This window comes from Suricata suricatta, chromosome 3, assembly GCF_006229205.1.
Source record: "Suricata suricatta isolate VVHF042 chromosome 3, meerkat_22Aug2017_6uvM2_HiC, whole genome shotgun sequence".
In the NCBI taxonomy this organism is placed as follows: Eukaryota; Metazoa; Chordata; class Mammalia; order Carnivora; family Herpestidae; genus Suricata; species Suricata suricatta.
Window position 1 is genome coordinate 165840609 of NC_043702.1, and position 20507 is coordinate 165861115.

General features: G+C 46.4%; 1 protein-coding gene across 8 annotated transcripts in view; it reads left to right on the plus strand.

Moving 5' to 3' along the window:
- Nucleotides 1-2564: 2564 nt before the first annotated feature.
- The window catches only part of MIA3 (MIA SH3 domain ER export factor 3), a 52035-nt gene continuing 34092 nt past the window's right edge, over nucleotides 2565-20507 (plus strand). For all 8 annotated transcript variants that reach the window (XM_029935677.1, XM_029935680.1, XM_029935678.1 and 5 more), the window contains exons 1-5: nucleotides 2565-2698; nucleotides 7771-7857; nucleotides 10725-13485; nucleotides 15985-16146; nucleotides 18644-18789. In XM_029935677.1, coding sequence (XP_029791537.1) covers nucleotides 2570-2698; nucleotides 7771-7857; nucleotides 10725-13485; nucleotides 15985-16146; nucleotides 18644-18789 — 3285 coding nt within the window. In that variant the 5' untranslated portion in view covers nucleotides 2565-2569. The remainder of the gene's footprint in view (nucleotides 2699-7770; nucleotides 7858-10724; nucleotides 13486-15984; nucleotides 16147-18643; nucleotides 18790-20507) is intronic.

Genomic DNA, 20507 nt, shown 5'->3' on the forward strand with positions numbered 1-20507 from the left:
CGAGCGCCCTCCTGCCCCCGCGGCGGGGACCTGGGTGGGTGCAGTCGGGGCGCCGATGCGCCCAGGGCTCGGCGGGTGCGCTCCCCGCGGCGGGTCCGTTGTGGGGCTCGGGAAGTGCGCGCTGGCGCTGCCCCTTCGCCCAACCGCTTTCTCGGATTTGGGGCTCCTACCGCCTTCTTGACAGGGACTGGAGTTCGGGTTTGGGACGAGCCCGGAGTCCAAGCATGCAGTGTGTTCCGAGGTCTCCTCCCCGGCTCTGCCTCAGTCCTGTCATTTCTGTGCGTGGAAGTCTCCTCGCAAACAGCCAGGCAGGGAGGGCACCTTAGGAAGGCCAGAATCTTTCGCTCTCGAAAGAGGCCGAGAATCTGCATTGGCCACCTGGGACCGGCAGCCTCCTCTTTGCGCAGGAAGCGGAATTGTTCCCCAGTCCTAGATTGGGGGTGGGGGATGGTCTGTGGGCGGCGAGGAGGCCGGAGATGTCCAGAAATCCGATGAAGAGGATTATTAAAGTAATCATAATGAATTCCCCAAGGGTTTCATAAAGCCGACCGGCTTTCGCCTCAGTCGCTTGTGTTGTTGGAATCTCTTCCTCTGTGTTTGTGGGACCAGAATCATTCCTACCGCCTGCCGGAGGGTCTTGAATAATCTTGTAACTTCGTGATAACCGCTTTCAGAAACGGTTGTTCATAAATTGTAAACAACACCTATAGAAAAAAACGTTCTTGCCGCAGACGCCCTAAGCCTACACTCTAGCTATTTATATTCAAATTGGTGCTATTCAAAAGCAAATTTCATAATTGGGAGGAGTTTGTATCCACCTGCCACACCGTCCCAGAGGAGGACGCGTCTTTGATTTGTGTAGAGCCTTTTCCTAGAGGTAACTTAGGGCTGAAGCAACTAAACACCACAAAAGTTGAGCCCCTTCCACGGTTTTTGCCCTGTTTCCTCTTAGCAAACCCGGATGACTAGTAAGCAGGGTTGGCTTAAGACAGAACGCTTGCTATGCTTTGCTTTCAAGGACTCTCGGACTTGGGTTCCTCAAAACCATAACGTTACCTGGAGAATCAGGTCGCTGATGCTTCCTCAACACAAAGGCATGGTTTTGGAAGGGCCCTTCCTTGTCACAGAAGTTGAGAAATGGCAGGTGTCCAAACAGATGTAACCAAACACAAGGGGCAGCCAGCCGCTGGGCAGGGGCCGGACTGTGTGTTGCACAAACTGTTTGTTTAGCAAGGTGTGTGTATGTGTGTGCTGTCCTTGTGCACTTTCCAGAAAGTTGTTTCCTGGTGTGCGCGATGTTGTCATCTAATTTATTGTTACACATTCTTCATGATTTCTTCTAAGGGGGAAAAGAAACATTGCCATTTCCAGTCCTGATAGAATCTGGAATCTGAAATTGCCCATTACCTTCAACCTGTCCTTTCCCCCAAGTCTATCTGAATTAGGATGCTGGACATATAGTTAAAATAATCGGATTTTAGCTTCAAAATCCAAATAACTGCCTTCAAATCTACCGGCTCACCCCCCCATACGTATTCAAAGATAAGTTTTAATGTATTTATTGCTAATGGGCTTTAAGAAAAAGCGTTCTTTCCATTTACCCTTCTTTTTCTCTGCTATTTAATTGCATCTATTGTCCGTTTGATCTTACATTAGAAACTGTGTATTTGGCCACCCAAAAGAAAAATTCTGCTTCTACCACTTTCTAGATCCAGTGTGATTTAAGTCCTGCATTTTGAGACCGAGGGTAACTACTTACTGAACAATTCTCATCGTTTTGCTTGTCCCTGCAACCTGTGATGCACACTTGTGGTTTTTGCCTTAGACATAAATAAATAAGGGTGTTTCCCCTTCATTTCTGAAAGCTTTGTGATGTTGGGTAGGGTCCACATCACCTACCGTCATAACAGCTCCACGTTACTGTGCCGCATGATTGGACCTGTACTGGGATGTGATACCCGTTCCCGCTAATTTATCCGGATGCTGTATGGGAAGAATGGTGTGGCCTCAAGAAGCTGACAGTGTTTATGGCTACCTGGTAGCAGCTACAGCCACTTAAAGATCCTGCCTTTTAGTGTTAGTTCAAGCTAATTGACCCCTTGGGGGCTCCCGGAGGCCCTCCCCAGTTCCTTATTACCTCTGCACCCAGTCACGCGTAAGCCCGTCAGCATCTGCACTTGAGTGTATCCGGTTGCACAGTGAAGCTTTTTATGATTATGAAACAGCAGAGATTGAGGACAAGAAGGCTAGTGAGTTTCTCCGGAGACCAGCCATGTGTGGCGGTGGACTCGCTGCATTTTGTCTCCTGGCATCCTCCTTAGAGAAAAGCAGGGAAGGTGGTCCTCTCCCCCATGTCCTCGTAGGAGATGCTATGTGACGATAAAGCTCTGTAAAGATTTTAGATACTTGCAGCGTATGAACTGATTCCAGAGAGTCTTCTGTAAACTCGATTGTTGTTCACAGAAGAAATGCTCTTTTCCTGATAAATCAATATGGACTCTGAAAGTTGAATCCTGACATCTGTTTTTTCTCTCTCTCTCTCCCCACCCCATCTTTACCAACAGTGTTAATGTACCGGGGGGAGGCTCTAGAAGATTTTACAGGCCCCGATTGTCGTTTCGTGAGTTTTAAAAAAGGCGACCCCGTATATGTCTACTATAAACTGGCGGGAAGACCGCCTGAAGTTTGGGCTGGAAGTGTAAGTACAAGTTTGACATAACTTTGTTTCCTTACGGTTTATTGGCTTCTGTAGTGCTGTGGATTTAAATAAGTGTTTTCTTGGGGTCTTTGATGGCGTTCACGTGTCCCCTCTGCCGGCCTGGGAAAGCAGGATGGCTGTGACTCCCCAGTAGGCATCTGTCCTGGCCCCTGGCTGGCGCTCTGTGCCTTAAACAGGGCCGAACTGCTCCTGGTTAGTGCTGCTCATCATTAAGTTGTGGGCCTCATCCGCCACTCTGTGCGCAGGAAAGGTTGAAGGGGCGAAACCTGAAAATTCTGAACCTCACTGCTGTGAGCATTAGCTCTAATCCTGTAAACTTTGGGCAGGGCTGTGTTTCAGCTGTTCATATTTAAAGTTGATTGTAGGTGTATTTTTTTTCTAAATTATTATTTTTTTATTTTTTTAACGTTTATTCATTTTTCAGAGAGAGTGACAGAATGAGTGCGGGAGGGGCAGGGAAAGGGGAAGACCCGGAATCCAAAGTAGGCTCCAGGCTGTGAGCTGTTAGCACAGAGCCCGATACGGGGCTCGAACCCATGTGCCGTGAGATCATGATCTGAATCGAAGTTAGATGCTTCACTGACTCAGCCCCCCAGGAGCCCCTCTAGTTTTCTAAATCATTAACCTTTGTGAAAGATTGGCAGCTCTGGGAATAGGCAACCTAATCGAATGGCCCGATAGAAGAGCAAAATGCCCTTTTCACTGTGTGTCTTCTTGTTTCCTTGTTTTGTTTGCATCTCCTTGGTCAGCCTTTTCTCGCTGGTCAGACGCTTGCTCCTGGAGGTCCTCCAGCTGCTGTCTTTCCGGGCAGTTTTACAGGTGCCCTGATGGCATGTGGAAACCCATGACTCCATCGTGTTTTAGAATGAAAAAAAAATTTTTTTTAATTCAAGTATAATTAACATACCATGGCATATTAGTGTCCGGTGTATAGTATAGCGGCTCTGCAGTTCGATGAGGGACTCCGCGCTGATCATGATAATTGTACTCTTTACTCCTCATCCCTGATTCCACCCCCCCCCCCTCTCTGGAACCCAGCTGTTTGTTCTCTGTCGTTTAAGTGTCTGTTTTTTATTTGCCTCTTTTTCCTTTGTTTCGTTTCATTTCTTTTTTTTTTTTCTATCTTTTTAACATTTATTATTTTAGAGAGAGAGAGAGAGAGAGAGAGGCGCGCGCACGAGCGAGCAGGGGAGGGTCAGAGAGAGAGGGAGTCACAGAATCTGAAGCAGGCTCCAGGCTCTGAGCTATCTCTGAAGCGGGCTTGAACCCACGAACTGCGAGATCATGACCTGAGCTGAAGTAAGATGCTTAACCGACTGAGCCACCCAGGCGCCCCCTTTGTTTCGTTTCTTAAATTCCACCTTAGTGAAATCATATGGCATTTATCTTTTTCTGACTGACTTATTTCACTTAGCATTATGTACTCTCTAGGTTCATCTGTCTTGTTGCAGATGGCAAGATTTCATTCTTTTTTTATTTCTGAGTAATATTCCTGTGTGTGTGTGTACATGCGTGTGTGCCACATCTGTATCTGTTCATCTGTTGATGGACACTTGGCTTGCTTCCATGTTTTGGCTGTTGTAAATAATACTCAGGCTTTGCTGTTTTTATTTATTTTTTATTTTTAACATTTATTTATTTTTGAGAGACAGAGACAGAGCATGAGCAGGGCAGGGCAGGGGCAGAGAGAGAGGAAGATACAGAATCTGAAGCAGGCTCCAGGCTCCGAGCTGTTTGTTAGCACAGAGCCCAATGCAGGGCTCGAACTGCGAGACCATGACCTGAGCTGAAGTCGGACGCTCCACCAACTGAGCTACCCAAGTGCCCCAGGCTTTCATATTTTTAATGAGATTCCCTAGGAGGGACCTGGTTGGTAGCCTTTGAGTTATTGTTCTTTCCTTTCTAAAAAGTGTGATGCATGGACTGCCTCTTTACTGAAAGGAATAAGAATTCTTCATAACCTTAGGATTGTCCAAACTTCCAGGAATATCCGGTCCTCGCTGTGGGAACTTTTACTCTCCATGAAATACCAGACAACAGAAAATAAGGCTTGAAAAACCTACACAGAGAAAAATATGTTCATTTTGTTGGCATTCCAGATACCGAGGGGAGAATTTTGTTTTTTATTTTACTTTTCTTTAATGCTTATTTTTTGAGAGAGAGAGAGAGAGAGTGAGACAAGAGTCTGAGTGGGGGAAGGGCAGTGAGAGAGGGAGACACCGAATCTGAGGCAGGCTTCAGGCTCCAGGTTCCAAACTGTCAGCACAGGGCCTGATGTGGGGTTTGAACTCATGGACTGTGAGATCATGACCTAAGCCAAAGTTGGAAGCTCAGCCGACTGAGCCACCCTGCCTGGTACCCCCCTAGGGGGGAGTCTTGAAAAACTGACTAATTGGTTAGGTTCAGTACTTGTAGTTTAGGCAGAGTCCTGGTTGAGTCTCTAAGTCCAAAGAAGGATGTTTCCTGCCAATCTACCACATGAGAGTTCTTGATAATCTTCACTCTTGGGAAGCTTTCTGAGTACCTAGGCTGCCTGTTTTATACACAGTGAGGTGGCTAAGTTGGAGCATTTGGGTCAGTGAACTTGACTTGCATTTTCCTCTGGCCAAATTCATCTCTCATGCTGCCTTCGTAGGGAAGCATTGTCCTCAGCAGCCTGGCCAGAGGGGTCTTGCTGTCTGATCATTGTTCCCATGTCAGTTTGCACTGCTCACGTGGCATCCCCTATACCGTCTTTTTTTTTTTTTTTAACTTTATATACTTATTTTGAGAGAGAAAGTGCCCATGCTGGAGCGTGAGTGGGAGAGGGGCAGAGAGAGAGGGAGAAAGAGAGAATTGCAAGTGCGCTCTGCAGTGTCAGCACAGAGCCCGACATGGGACTCGAACTCACAAACCAAGAGATCACGACCTGAGCCAAAATTAAGAGTTGGAAGCTTAACCGACTGAGGCACCCAGGTACCCCCCAACGGTTTTGTTGCTTTTTATTGCAGTTGGTTCAGATACCATCTTTGCGCCTATAGTCAAAATCCCCATAAGGAAGGGCCCACATCTTACCTATCTTCCTTTTGAATATTTCCTTTTAGGGCAGTGACACTTACTTATGTTTGTCCTCATAATAACGTTTGTAGAATTTGTTCTCTTGAAGAAGTATTCCCCCCCCCACCCGCTGCCAATCAAATCAGCAATTCCTAGGCAGGGCTGATATGTGGAAGCCACATTAGATATAAAATTACTTCCAGGGGCACTGACTCTTGATTTCGGCTCAGATCATGATCCTGTGGGATTGAGCCCCGAGTTGGCCTCTGTGCTAAACATGGAACCTATTTACGATTCTCTCTCCCTCTGCGCCTCTCCCCTGCTGCCGCATGCACCATCTCTCTCTCTCAAATAAATAAATGAATACAATAAAGATTACTTCCAGTCCCGAGGGCCCACGATTCTGGAGCCCTTTATTGTCAGATCCTAAGGCATAGAATACTGCCCAGTGTAAAAAATATGGAGGGTTTATTTTCTTTTGTTTTTAGATTTTATTTTTTTAAGTAATCTCTACACCCAACACGGGGCTTGAACCCACAATCCTGAGATCAGGAGTCGCATGCTTTACTGAGAGAGCCAGCCAGATACCCCAAAATATGGAGTTTTATATGACCTCTGGTCTCAGTGGACAGAGACTGCACAAAGATTAGTGTACTTCTTAATGCATATATTTCTGATTTTTCTCCCTTTTCCAGACTTTCTCTTGATAGAATTTTCCTGAAAAGGAAGACGTGTATTTCCACTCAGCCTCCCCTCTTATTTCATGAAACTTATATTTTAGAAAATTAAAAACTCTCTTGAGACCCCTAGCTTTAAAAATTTTTTTTTAAGTTTATTTATTTTGAGAGAGTGTGAGCATGAGCGGAGGAGGGGCAGAGAGAGAGGGAGAGGGAGAGAATCCCAAGCAGGCTCTGTGCTGTCGGCCTGGAGCCTGATGTGGGGCTCAGTCTCATGGACTGTGAGATCATGACCTGAGCTGAAAGCAGGAGTCAGAGCTCAACAGACTGAGCCACTCAGGTGCCTCTCACATTGATTCTTGTTTCTGTTCCTTAGGTTTCATCCTACAGTCTTTTTTGGTTTCTTAGAGTTTTTAGATTTTAACTGCCAGGGTAGCAGTTTTTGACTGCCTATCTTATCTAATCTTCAAGGCGGTATTCTGGTACTAAGACTGGCTTTCACACATTTGCCAGATATAACAGCAGCACTCCTAATGAGGGTATTTTAGGAGTTGGTGATAAGATGTAGCCTTTTTTTCCCTTGGTGGATTGGATGCTTTTCAGAGCCCTTCCCAGAGATCTGCTTTCCCTTCTGGACGCAGCCAGCGGAGGACAGTGTATGCCTCTCAGGAGGGCTCGGTGTTGTTTAGCTGTTAGTGCCGTAGATAAGTAGGGTCATTTTCTTTAGGGGTTTACTTTGCCTGAAACTAAAGCTTGACGTGTAGATTAGTATGAATTTTATTTTCTCCCCCAATATTGAAAGTCTAGTTTTGAAAAAGCTGCTATGGCCCATTGTATCAATAAATATTTGCTTTTTATTGTAGTGATCACTCATTTTAGGAATTATATACATATATATATTTAAGTTTATTTATTTAATCTCTACACCCAACATGGGGTTTGAACTCAGAACCCTTAGATCAAGAGGCACATGCTCTTCTGACGAAGCTGGCCAGGTGCGCCTGATTTGCTTAGTTTTAGTCATAAAGTATACAAACACCTTCTCTTATGTAGGTCTTCGATCTGCTTCAGAAATCTATGTACTCTGTTTAGAATTAAGTTGCACGATGAAAGGAAACTTCAGTGGTTTTAGAAAAATTGGCTTTAAAATATTCTGTACTTAATTTTCATTGGAATAATAATCTGTGTAATCATAATAGCAATTATCTGTCTCTTGTGGTTAAACCTCCCTACGTATCTATCTGTGTGTTTCCTCTCACTGCTGAAAAGTCTGTCGTTTATATTTCTTATGGAGAATTTTGATTGGTATTTGTTTCTTTTGCCCATTTTTTCATATAGGTTGGACGTATTTTTGGATATTTTCCAAAGGATTTAATCAAAGTAGTCCATAAATATACTGAAGAGGAACTACGGGTTCCAGCAGATGTAAGTTATGTTATGGATTGTTTATTTTTTATTTTTTGGTTCTTACTTATAAATTGCCTTTCACATTCATCAGTTATAGTCAGTTAATGATTTTTGAAAGTCCTTGTATTTTGGCCAGAAAAAAAACCAAGTTAACATTTGTGTGTCAGGTTTTAATTTAGAGTCAGGTAACTCTTAAAAATAGAAAAAAAAAATGTTTGAAAAGAGTTTATAGGAGACTGTGTCATTATTTGGTAGTTGTCTAATATGTGCAGTTATATAGGGTTTCTCTTTGCTGCTTTATATGAGGAGAAATTAAGAATTCAATATCTTTGTTATTAAGTTTAAGAGTTACACATTTTTGGCGCACCTGGGTGGCTCAGGTGGTTAAGTGTCCTACGTTGGCTCAGTTCATGATCTCGCAGTTTCTGGGTTCGAGCCCCATGTTGGGCTCTCTGCTGATAGCTCAGACCCTGAAGCCTGCTTTGGACTCTCTGTCTCCCTCTCTCTGCCCCTCCCCTGCTCACGCTCAGTCTCTCTCTGTCTCAAAAATAAACAAGCAAAAAAAAAAAGTTATACATTTTTATAGGCAAAAGGAAGGAAAGAATCTCCACTAGAAAACTTTACTCATTGAATAGCTCTTAGACATTTTAAGTGTCGAGAAGAAGTCCGATTAAACACTAAACTACATACTAGGTCAGAAATGCCAGTTTACAATAGTTTTCTTTCTTTCTTTTTTTTTTTAAGTTTATTTTGGGAGAGATTATGTGTGTGTGCAAGCAAGGGAGGGGCAGAGAGAGAGGGAGAGACAGGATCCCAAGGAGGCTCTGCACTGTCAGCGAAGAGCCCAACACGGGGCTCAAAGCCACGGACGATGGGATCACCACCTGAGCCAAATCATGAGTCAGATTGTTAACTGCCCCTGCAGTGGTTTTCTTACAACTGGTTTTTTAATGATTTAAGGGATTAGAGAGTCACATTACAGGTTTGGAAAAGGGAACCTGAGAGATGCGTAAGAGGTCTGGTCTCAGCTCTGGATGGTACTGACCGCACATCCTATAAAGCATTCACCTGGGCGCACGACATTGCTCTGTGATGACGAGGATTCTGTGTTCTGGGGTCCTTAGTCCTGCTTATCATTTTCTGGACTTTTTTTTTTTAAGTTTATTCAGTTTGAGAGAAAAGGAGAAATAGGGGAGAAGGGACAGAGATAGAGGGAGAGAGAATCCCAAGCACGCTCTGTGCTATCAGTGCAGAGCGGGACACGGGACTCGAACCCACAAATGGTGAGATCACGACTGGAGCCGAAACCAAGAGTTGGATGCTTAACTGACTGAGCCACACGGGTGCCCGTTTTCTGGAGTTCTAAAATGTGTAGTAATGGATGTCCACCTTCATTCAAAAATCTTTGAGTGGTTTTTTTTTTATAGTGCTGCAGATATGCAGGCTGCTGGCCTTGGGCCATCGTTAGATGAGATTGGCAGAATATAGGAAGTCTTAGAGCCAGTGCTGTACTTAGCATTTCTTTATTATCTCAAGGGTCATAAAATCAGCCCCATTACCTGTCTGGCTTCATTCCTAATGAAGAGACTCCCGGGTTATAGGTGTGAGATAGCAGTTCATTGGTCACAGTGACCTCACTTCTTCGGGCATCTGCCTTCCTAGCGTACCTCCCATAGCATGCTGCCCTCAGAATTAAGAAAGTGGCTTGGAATCGCATGTGATGAAACGAAGAAATTAATCCCTACTGTCCTGGTCAGGGCTCCTCAGACTTTGGTGAAAGTTCAGTTAGGAGAAGAGAATTACCTTTGTTGGCTTTTAAACTTGCCCTCTGTTTATGGCCCCATTGATGTCAAGCTGCTTATTATTGGAGGAAAGGAAGAATGTTGACTTACGGACAGTCCTGAAAGCAGATCTTAATGACACCTATGGCCCTGATTTAGAATATATTCCTCACCAAATCTAGTTTTTAGGTTGTACTTGAGGTAATAATTAAGCAGGAGCCCTCTTGACACACTTCTTTGTGCCTCTAAATTTTTACTGCCCGTGCACCAGTATTTTAATAAGGCTGTGTTTAATCCTAGGCTCATTTATCTTTCCCAGCCCTAACAGAACATGAGCCAAAAAACATCTGGGTAGACTCGGAGGCTGACAGCAGGGTGATTCTGCCTGACTCAGGCTGACTAAACAGAAGTATATTCTGGAGGATACAGTGGTGGGGAAGCCAGGTCGTCATCCAGTGTCCCCTGCACATACTATTATGACATGAGTTCCCAGGACATCAGGCACAGTGCTTGGCAGTTGGGGGACCCAATAAATGACACCCTGTTTTTCTCCACTTGTGATCAGAACAAATTGAGAGACCCAGGAGTCAGGCATGTGGAGACCAAACTGTCACTATTATTTATTGATAAAGCTTTTCAGTGAACATGGCTCGGATGTGCAGAAATAATAGGCCTTCTGACTTTGTAGTGTAGAATAAGACAGACCCACCCACAGACGGCTAGCTAATGGGGCAGCCTCCCCAAGGGGACTGTCCCTATGAAACTGACAGAATGGAGCGGAGAGGATATATGTCCCCTCTAGCAGGTCCCAAACAGAACACAGGGATGGTGCAGAGCAAACTCACCAGCCTGTGAATCCTGAGGAGGAGACAGTGAAGGGAAATCAGGTAGGAGTCCTTCCCCTTTGAAGCAGAAAACCAGGGAAAAGTGCATTCCAGCTTCTATACCAGTGCCCCCCCCCCACTAGCCACAATCAATCATTGCCCAAGGTTGGCACAGGAGCCCCTCTAGATCCAGTTTGAGGTTAGCCTTTGTTAGCGTGGGTAAGACGAGTTTGCTCCTATGATACTTAGTGACATGCTGATGTTTTTCTTTCTCTTACAGGAGACAGATTTTGTTTGTTTTGATGGGGGAAGAGATGATTTTGATAATTACAACGTAGAAGAACTTTTAGGATTTTTGGAATTGTACAACTCTGCAACTGGAGAGCCCGAGAAAGCTATAGAAAAAATTCAGCATGAGGACACACCACCTGAAGCAGTTGATGAAAGTGACCTTGAACCTGAACTTGAACCTGAAGCAGTAGAATTTAACTTTGAGGAGAGTGAAAGTATACTCTCAGAAACCTCTCAGGAACTCAGGGGAAGATCTGGGGCTCAGAAGACCCACCCTCACATACACAGTCAAGCAGATCATGCTCAGGGAGACCAACCTGCATTTGAACCTTTTGAGGATGTGCTACAAGATAAACTAAAAGTGCCGGAAAGTGAAAGCAACAAAACCAACAATGGGTCTCAGTTCTCCAGTGAACAGGAGAAGATTGATGCTTATAAGCTTTTGAAAACAGAAATGACTCTGGACTTAAAAACCAAATTTGGCTCGACTGCTGATGCCCTGGTCTCCGATGACGAGACCACCAGGCTTGTTACTTCATTGGAAGATGACTTCGACGAGGAGTTGGATATGGAGTATTACACAGTTGGCAAGGAAGACGAGGAGGATGAAGAAAGCTTCGGTGAGCTGCCGTTACTGACCTTCACACATGCTGGGGAAGACGTGAAGACGCCAGGGAAGTCTGGAGTTCAGAAATACCCAACAGAGACAGGGCAGAATTCAAAGGAAAAGGAGAAGGCTGAGGTGACTCAGCCCCCCGGCATCAAAAACTATGATCAAGATCTACTGACAACCTGGGAAGATAGTATCTTATTCACCGAAGGTGACAGACGACCAGGTGTGGCCGGAGGGAGTTCTGATCCAGAGGAAGGAAAGGAAGGTGGTGATGTATTCAAACCACAGTTGGCAGCGGATTCCACTGACCTTAAAAAGGCAGAAGATGGGCTTTTGATTCTAGAGGCCCCTAACACAAGTAATGACAGAGACCCGGAAATTCACTTTGCAGGACATGGGAGGAACGTCGGGGAATCCGAGAAGGGCCTGGCTCGGGCAGAGATGGGGCTGGAGGGGAGGCGGGAAGGCACAGAGGCACCTGGTGCCACTCAAAGCAGTGACCTCGGCTCGCTGCCAGCTGCCGAAAAGGGGAAAGAAGGGTCGGAATTGGCTTTTGATAACAAAGAAAATGACGTAGAAGGAGCAGCTGTTCATATTTCAAAAGAAATGCTCCACGAAGAAAAGCCCACAGAGCGGATTTCAGAAGGTGGCTTGGAGCGCGAGGCGGAACCTGCAGCTCCAGGGGGTCAGGCGACCGGAGGAAAGACTGAGCAGGACTCCATGGGCATCGCCCCGCCGTCCAGAGGCAACCAGCATAACGCCTCTGAAGACGGTGTGGGAGAAGCAAACGTTGTGGTCGGTGGACCAGAGCCACACACGGTCTCGGTGGAGCCTCCACACGCTGACTCTAAAGAGGAATGGCATCTCAAGACTGACAGTCAACCTAGGCCCTCCCCTCCGGACGAAGTTGGTTTGCCAGGAGCCCCAGAAGAAGAGGGGTCCCTTGCCGGGAGAAATCTTTCCTGGCCACAAGGAGAAGAGACGGCCCTGGCACACAATGGGCAGGTGGATGGGAGGGTCCAAGAGGGCTCCTCAGGCAAGCACCTGGCTCCTCAGAGGCCCGCGGAGGGCACGCCAGAAGTGGAGACGGGAGTCCAGGTGGACAACCCAGAAGGGCCCGGTTTCCACCCCGAGAAGACACAGGAAGCAGAAGATGATTACAGCCCTGAAGAACTCCTGGAGGATGAAAATGCTCTAAGTGCAAAACAAGCTAAAGAGAAAAGCCCTGGGATTCAGGGCGGGCGGTTGGGTGTCAGCCCCCAGGCGCCCGCAGGGGCTGCATTGGGCTCCACTAACACTGAGGCAGAGGCACAAGGAAACAAAGAAGCAGCTAGTAATATTGTGGAAATGGAAGGAAAAAGTGAAACTCTGGGCAAAGAGGCAGACCCTGGGGCCAGGGAAATGGGCAGTGGGGCAGTGGGAAAAGAAAGCCCTCTCGTGGGTCAGAAAGCCCGGAGACCACCTGAGGTTAGTGACCCTCCTGACCAAAAAATGCAGACTCCAGAGTTAGGAGAAGTGTCTGAGAATCAAGATTCTGATTCTTTTCAAGAAGACGGCCGTGAGGAACACCTGCAGAGCTCCAGGCCTCCCGGGAAGCCCGGGATGGAGGGACTCGCAGAAGAGGGCCGGGAGGACTTGCAGAGAGCGGTGGACACGGGGGGCCGGGGCTCTGCCGATGGGGGGCACGAGGGTGACCTGCCGCAGGGGGCTGCACACGGGGACCCTGTGAAGGACTTGCCTGTGATCGGCAGCTTCTTTAAGGACCAGCAGTCCCTGGAGCGGTTCCAGAAGTACTTCGACGTCCGTGAGCTGGAAGCCATGTTCCTCGAAATGTCACTAAAGCTGAAGTCCGCGCAGCGGGAGAGCCTGCCCTACAACGTGGAAAAGGTCCTAGACAAGGTCTTCCGTGCGTCTGAGTCCCAGATTCTGAGCATAGCAGAGAAGATGCTGGACGCCCGTGTGGCCGAAAACAGAGAGCTGGGCACCAGGGAAGATCACGTATTTGAAGAGGCGGCGGTCCTGGACGATATTCAAGACCTGATCTACTTTGTCCGGTACAAACACTCTGCCCTGGAGGAGACGGCGCCGCTGGCCATGGCACAGCCCTCAGAGGAAGGCTGGGCTGGCGCAGCGGAAGGTAACGTGCCTGCCCGTGGCCTTGGGGAGCTGGGCTTGAGCAGCAGGTGGGGTGCAGAGTGGCTGTGGGCGCGTCTCTTGAGTTGCTGGCAAAGCTCTGTCCTCCGTTTGCCGTGTGCCTGCAGGTAAGGAACAGCACTGAGATGTCCACGTGTCTCCTCCTCCCCCCTCCTTTCAGGCTGAAGCATGGGTCAGGATTTCTCACGCTGTTTTTCCGTTAGGACAGTTGAGACTGTTAGCATTTTTTTTCTTTTTTCTTTTATTTAAAAAATTTAAAAAATTTATTTTGAGAGAGCAAGCGGGGGAGGGGCAGAGAGAGAGAGAGAGAGAGAGAGAGAGAGAGAGAGAGAGAGAGAGAATCCCAAGCAGGCTCTGGGCTGTCAGCATGGAGGCTGATGTGGGCCTTGAACTCACAAACCATGAATTTATGACCTGAAACAAAATGAGGAATCGGGTGCTTAACTGACTGAGAGCCCCCAGGTGCCCTGAGACCACTAGCATTTTCAAAAGGAACCTTGACAAGCAGGTAACGAGAAAGCAGGTAACAAGAAAACGATGCCCCAAGTAAGCCTGTTAACAGAGTAGAAGTTTCATGTAAAATTATGAAAGGGATTTTTATTTAATTTGAATAAATTTTTTTTTTTTAAGTAAACTCTGTGCCCTATGTGGGGCTTGAACTCACAGCAGTGAGGTCGGGAGTTGCATATTCTACCTACTGAGCCAGCCAGGCACCCCAAGTAAATTCCTTTTTTTGTTTTTTTTTTTAATATTTATGAGAGAGAGAATGTGCGAGTGGGGAACAGGCAGAGAGAGAGGGCGACAGAGGAACTGAGGCCGGCTCTGTGCTGACAGCAGAGAGCCTGATGCGGGGCTCACATTCACGAACCCATAAGATCATAACATGAGCGGAAGTCCAATGCTTAACAGACTGAGCCACCCAGTTGCCACCTTTTTAAAATTGAAGTGTAGAGGCACCTGGGTGGCTTAGGTGGTTGAATGTCTGACTTCGGCTCAGGTCATGATCTCACAGTTTGTGGGTTTGAACCCCGTGTTGGGCTCTGTGCTGACAGCTCAGAGCCTGGAGCCTGCTTTGGATTCTGTGTCTCCTCTCTCTCTGTGCCACTCCCCTGCTCATGGTCTGTCTTTTGTCTTGCAAAAAAAAATAAATGTGAAAATTTTAAATTGAAGTGTGGTTGAAGCATAATGTTACATTAGTTTCAGGTGCGCAACATGGTGATGGGACAGGTCTGTGCATTCTCTGTGCTCCCTGCAAGCGTAGTCCCCATCTGTTACCATATAGGCTGTGACAGCACCACTGATTGTACCCCCTACACTGTACCTTTCATCCCTGTCCTTTACTAAGTCCACAACCAGAAGCTTGTAGAAGGGCTTAATAAGCACAGAGTAACTGCTCTCTGACCAAGGATTAGACCAAGGTGTAACATTTCAGTGGATGCCTTGCCTGAGTTTCTTCATCCTCACCCCCCGCAGTGTTCATCTTCTGTGGGTGTCCTGTTCTTTCTTGCCTCTTTGGAGCAGTCACTTAGATTAGTCAGATTCTACTGGGTTCTGGGATTCTTGGGGTCCGATTAATTAATCAAGGACGTGACCCGGATGCAGCGCTCTCTAACACAGCACTTGATGCATGGAAGCCTTTCAGTAAATATTGATTGGATGGACCGTGAGCCAGTCTCCTAACATAGCCTGATTCCTAGTTTATATTCTATTCTTGTCTCCATGCTTTTCAGCCTGTGGCATTTAAACTGTGGCATATGGTAGAGTACCAGGGCGACATAAAGCCACAGAATACATGCTGTCTTCCTGGAGGGCCAGTTTTGCTTCAGACTTTGGGGAGGAGAACATTTTTGCATGTAATCAAAGCAGTTCTGTTTTGCATTAGGATGCAAAGCTCTGATGCATTTTTAGGGTAAACTATGAGGCTTTAAAGAAATTTCTCTTTCCTGTGGGTCACATGGAGCTATACCCGAAATCTTCTGGGGAAGGAAATGGGTTCTCCATCTTTGTAACAGAGATACTCTCAAAATATTTGAAGGCTGTTTCAGTAAGCTGCCTTTGTACCTAAGGCTAGCTCTGTGCAACAAACATGCTCATGTATGAAAGAGTTCGTGCTCTTTCTGCGTGGAGTAGATACTTCTGATTTCTGCCCTTGACTGGAATTCTCTTCTGCCCATTTATCTGGGGGGGCATGTGTTGGGTTTGTCGAGGGGGGAGTTAGGGTTATTGAACTCCTTACCATAAATGGGTTGTCTTACAAAATACTTGGGAATAAGTGTTTCTTTGCAAATTTTAGTCATCTGTGAAGTGAGACAAAAGCAATTGAAACTCTTATTTCCCCACTCAGTCGTGCTTCCTGGGATCTCAGCATGTGGAGAGAGTGGTGCCCAGAGGGTAGCCAGGGAGGGAGAGCTGCCCCATGGGAGAGGCTGGGTGGGGGGTATGGTCAAGGCCTGCTAGCCCAATGCATTCTTCTTCCCTGCAGGGATAGAACCACCCCTTGAAGATAATTTCCCACAAGATCACACAGAAGACCTTAAGACACAGATTCCCAAAGAGCCCATCCAGTTGGATCAACATGGTACTGGTGACAGGCATGGCTCAGAGGTGTCACAGAAGCCGAATACTGAGAAAGACATAGACCCAGGTAAAACTCACAGATTGTTCTCTACAAAGTAGAGAATGTCATAAACAGCTCCTAGGATATTTGTTCTTTTTTTTTTTTTTTTTTTAGATTATGTATTTAAGTAATCTCTTCACCCAGAGTGGGGCTTGAACTCATGACCCCGAGTTGCATGCTCTACCAACTGAGCCAGCCAGGTGCCCCTGGACATTTATTTGCTCCTAAAGGCAGGAAATCAAAGGAAGAAGAATCCAGGCGGGAGTGAGTTGAACGGAAAGGAAAGCAGTTGAGGCAGATGGAGATCAGCAGTAGGAAAAAGGCCAGAGACTGTAACCAACCAAATGTCTGTGTTTGGCTCTCATTACTTACGTAAATAATTTCATCCTAAACTATCATTCTTAAAAGGCCGTATGTTCTCAAATAGTAGTTTCCAACCAGACCAGCCGACATCAGAAACTGGGGGGGTGAAGACCAGCAAAGCCCTCCAGGAAATTCTGATCACGTGAAAGTTTGAGAACCACTGCTTTATTTATTTATTTTTTTTAAAGTTTATTTATTTCGAGAGAGAGCACAAGCAGGAGAAAAGGAGCAGAGACAGAGGGGACAGAAGGTCTGAAGCAGGTTCCGTGCTTTCGGCACAGAGCCGGTTGCTGGGCTCAAACTCACGAACTGAGAGATCATGACCAGAGCCGAAGTTGGATGCTTAACCGACTGAGCCACCCAGGCCCCCTAAGAACCACTGCTTTAAAAGTCAAAAGTTCTGTGTTTTCTCCCTGTTCTCCGCCCCCCGTAGAATACCGTGTGGCTCAGTTCTTTTGTTACTTTGCTACCTAGACGTGGCAAAAACCTTTCTGAAAACAGTGAAGGGCTATTTCACTGCAGGGAACAGCCCAGCACTGTGCGCAGCGGGTGGCGGCCCAGCGTGGCCGGGCATCGGCAGAGAGCGTTTAATCACAGAGCACAGCAGATGCCCAGTGAAGAGCAGCTCGTTTCATCTGAATTGAGGAGATTGTTTAAAATCAAGAATACAGCCCCAATAAGGGTATCAGCAGGTTTCTACTGCAGAAGAGCTAATGGTGTTATTTTGTGCGTCCACTGTGGGGAGTGGTGTGTGGTACCATCACTGGCTTTGTGTTCTTGGAGGTTGTGGTCTGTGATCCTAGCCGCAGTGTTACCCATGAGGCCTAGTAGCAGCGTGGAACCCCCCCGCCCCGTCTCTCTTCAGGAGAAGCCATGGAGTGGGCAGGAATTCTGTACTTTGAGAAGAAAGGACCTATCAGAGGTCTCTTGTGTCCCAAGGACATTGCATTCACGTATCATCCTCTCTAGTTCTAAACTCTTTTATCTCAAAAAGAGTTAAAAGAGTTTTCTCAGCTTGTTGAAGATGAGTCATCCGCCACGATGTCTTGTCAAAACTCTCTTGCTCAGAAACTTTCAAGGCTAGGAACAACCCTGCTTGCAGAATTAAAAACAGATTTTTTTGCCCAGTCCTTCCAAGTTCTGTCACAAAATGACATCAGCTACCCTTACAGGCTCGTCTTCCCAAGTGTCCCTTCACACGTCTCAGACCCTGAGAGGCCGCCCTGACCGTGGACACTTCCCAGAGGTCATTCTTAGATCCGTAGTGAGTGGAGTCTCCGGGTTGGGGGAGATTCCCCTCCCCCGGTCCTCTCTAACTCCCAGCCGGTCACATGCCCCAGCGCTAGTAATTCAACCTGAAATCGCCTCCCCGCCACCTCCTCCAGTGAAACCCTTCAGGATTAGCTGGAGTCCTGTTTCTCATATAGAGCTCCAGGCCGGCCCCGGCTCGGTAAACAGTTACCATTAGTGTTTGGGGCGTTTACCACAGTCTCTCCTGTGTAGCTGTCATTCATCCGTTGGGGAAGCAGTCACCGAGGGCCTGGCACTGCGCTAAGCACTGGTGCATCCCACCCGCAGGCCTGCAAGCTGACGCCTTTCCGTTCAGCCTTTGCCTGATGTTTCTAACAGTGCTTCACCAGCACTAAATGAATGTTTGCTAAATGCATCTGGTCTATGGGGAAAAAACCCCCATAAAATTCTGCTTTTCTTAATTCTCATGACTAAATACTGTTCAGATAGCAGTTGCTTAGCCAGGGAGCTGATGGGGGATCTGGTGAGGGGTAGGGTGTGCTGGAGATGCGTTCATTTCATAATGGAAAGGTGTTCCATTTTGAATTTTGTTCTCTCTAGAATCCTTTACGAGCATGACTGTGTAAGGTATGTAAGTCTTCATATAAGGCATATAGAATCTGTGTCTTTTTTTGTAGTATTTTTTAAGTTTTATCTCAATCTCTACGCCCAACATGGGGCTCAAACTCATGACCCTGAGATCATGAGCCGTGTGCTCTACCGGCTGAGCTGGCTCGGCGGCCCTAAACCGTTAAGTCTTTAGGAGAAAACACTAATACTCAGTGGGCACTTGATAAATATTTTAAAGGAAGAGAAACAAGTCTTACTCTAAAGCATATTATAAAATATTAATTTTCACCCTCAATTGTAGGGATAATTATAACAGAAAGGAGTCCTGTTGATGCTGTTGATGTAGAAAAGCAACTAGAAACAAACGCTGAAGAGCCAGCAAGTGTCCCACCCTTGGAAAACGCGATTCTTGGAATATATTCATTCATAACTTACTTAACTACGGCGGTAAGTTCGACATACATAGCTTCTTCAGATAGAATTAGCGATTCATTACAGTTTTTGAGTTGATTTTGAGCATGAGGTGAAGAACGTAAAATGTCTTTGTGAAAATTACTGCTGATCCTCTGACGTTAGCCTCTGAAACAGGCCCCCGGGGTATGATTTGATGGGTTCTTAGCTCAGATCTGCAGCTTGTCCGAGCCAGGCATGGACGCACCGGTAAAACATGGCTCCTCCCCTCCAGGGTCCTTTAGTCCAGCAGGTAGATAAAGACGTCACTGGAGACATAACATGATACGGGCAGAAAGTATTTTCCTGATGGGAGAATAATGTGTTGGGTAAATTGATGTTGTTGTGGTAGGAGGAGGGGCAGAGAAGGCCAGAAATTTTGGCAGGAGTTGAGGGACGAATGGGAGTTTGATGCGTGTGGCTGAATAGAAGGTGGCTTGCAGTTAGACTGAGGAAATAACGTGTTAAGAGAGATGGAAGGGGTTGCAAAGAAACCTTCTGGGGAAGCCAGGGAGGTCTTTTTGGTTTTGAATAGTTGAGGATGGGGTTGGGGAGTGTCTTCTGGAGGGAGATAGGAGGGACAGAAGTTGTGTATTCTGACAGGCAGCGTTACACTCTTTGGGATGGGGATCTTTGGCAGGTTTTAAGCAGGAAAGGGATGTGATTTGTTTCTTAGAAAGAGTCACTTATGGTAGAGTATCTATTCAGATTTATCTTTCTTAAGGGAATCAGGATTCAAATGAGACTTAATCTATCTGGAAGCAAATCTAAGCTTTTTAGGACTTAGCTCCCCCTTGTGGTATGTATTGAAATTGGACATTTTTCTTGGTAAATTGTGGGAATGAGCAAGCTTTTCAGAAGTTGGAGGCCAAGTTATCCTTGGACCTGTAGAGAAAAGTAGCCTCCCCCACAAAAATATTTTTCCACTACGTTCTGTTATTTCAAGAGTTGTGTAGAAAGGAGGATCCCCCCCCCCCGTCCCCATTCCATAAAAATGCATGAGTTTTGAACCAGGATTATCTGGTTTCAAATCTCAGATTTAAATCTCAGCATTGAGAAGCTTGGGCAAATTACTGAGCTGTCCTACATCTTCCAGATGCAGATGTTACCTACTCCAGTTGTTGTAAAAATGGAATGAGTTGATAATAAAGTGTCTGGTGCAGTGTCTGGCATTTTGTAGGCTCTCACCCTCTGCCAGCTTCTCATGTGAATGGTCAGAGGGAGGCCTAAAACCACTGGATGCCCAGGGAATGCAGAAGAAAGGCCACCAGCATGAGGAAGAATTTGTAGCCTTCTCCATGGTTGTGGTGGTTAGCACCCCCCAGGTAAAGGGGTGAATTACCTGTGCATGTAGAATAATGAAATTTTCAGTGATTAAGGCAGTTTCAGAATTTGGATTTGATTATCAGAATGAATCATTGTCACTTCAAAAATGTAACAGCCTCCAGATGGAAGTTCTTTATTCATTTTCTTTGTGGATGTGCACAGAGCCCCTTTCCATGTGCAGTTGAGGGCCACAGAGGTGGTGTGAGACAAGGTCTCTGCTTGGGGCTGGTGGGAGAAGGCAGGGTCAGGAATGGCAAGGGAAAAGGGCACAACGTTACAAAGTAACATGGACTTGAAGGTGTTGTCAGGGAAGCATTTAGATGGCCCAGTAAGTGCAGAGTGTTGTGCTAGACATAGAAGATTCTGAGAGGTATGAAGCATGATTCTGA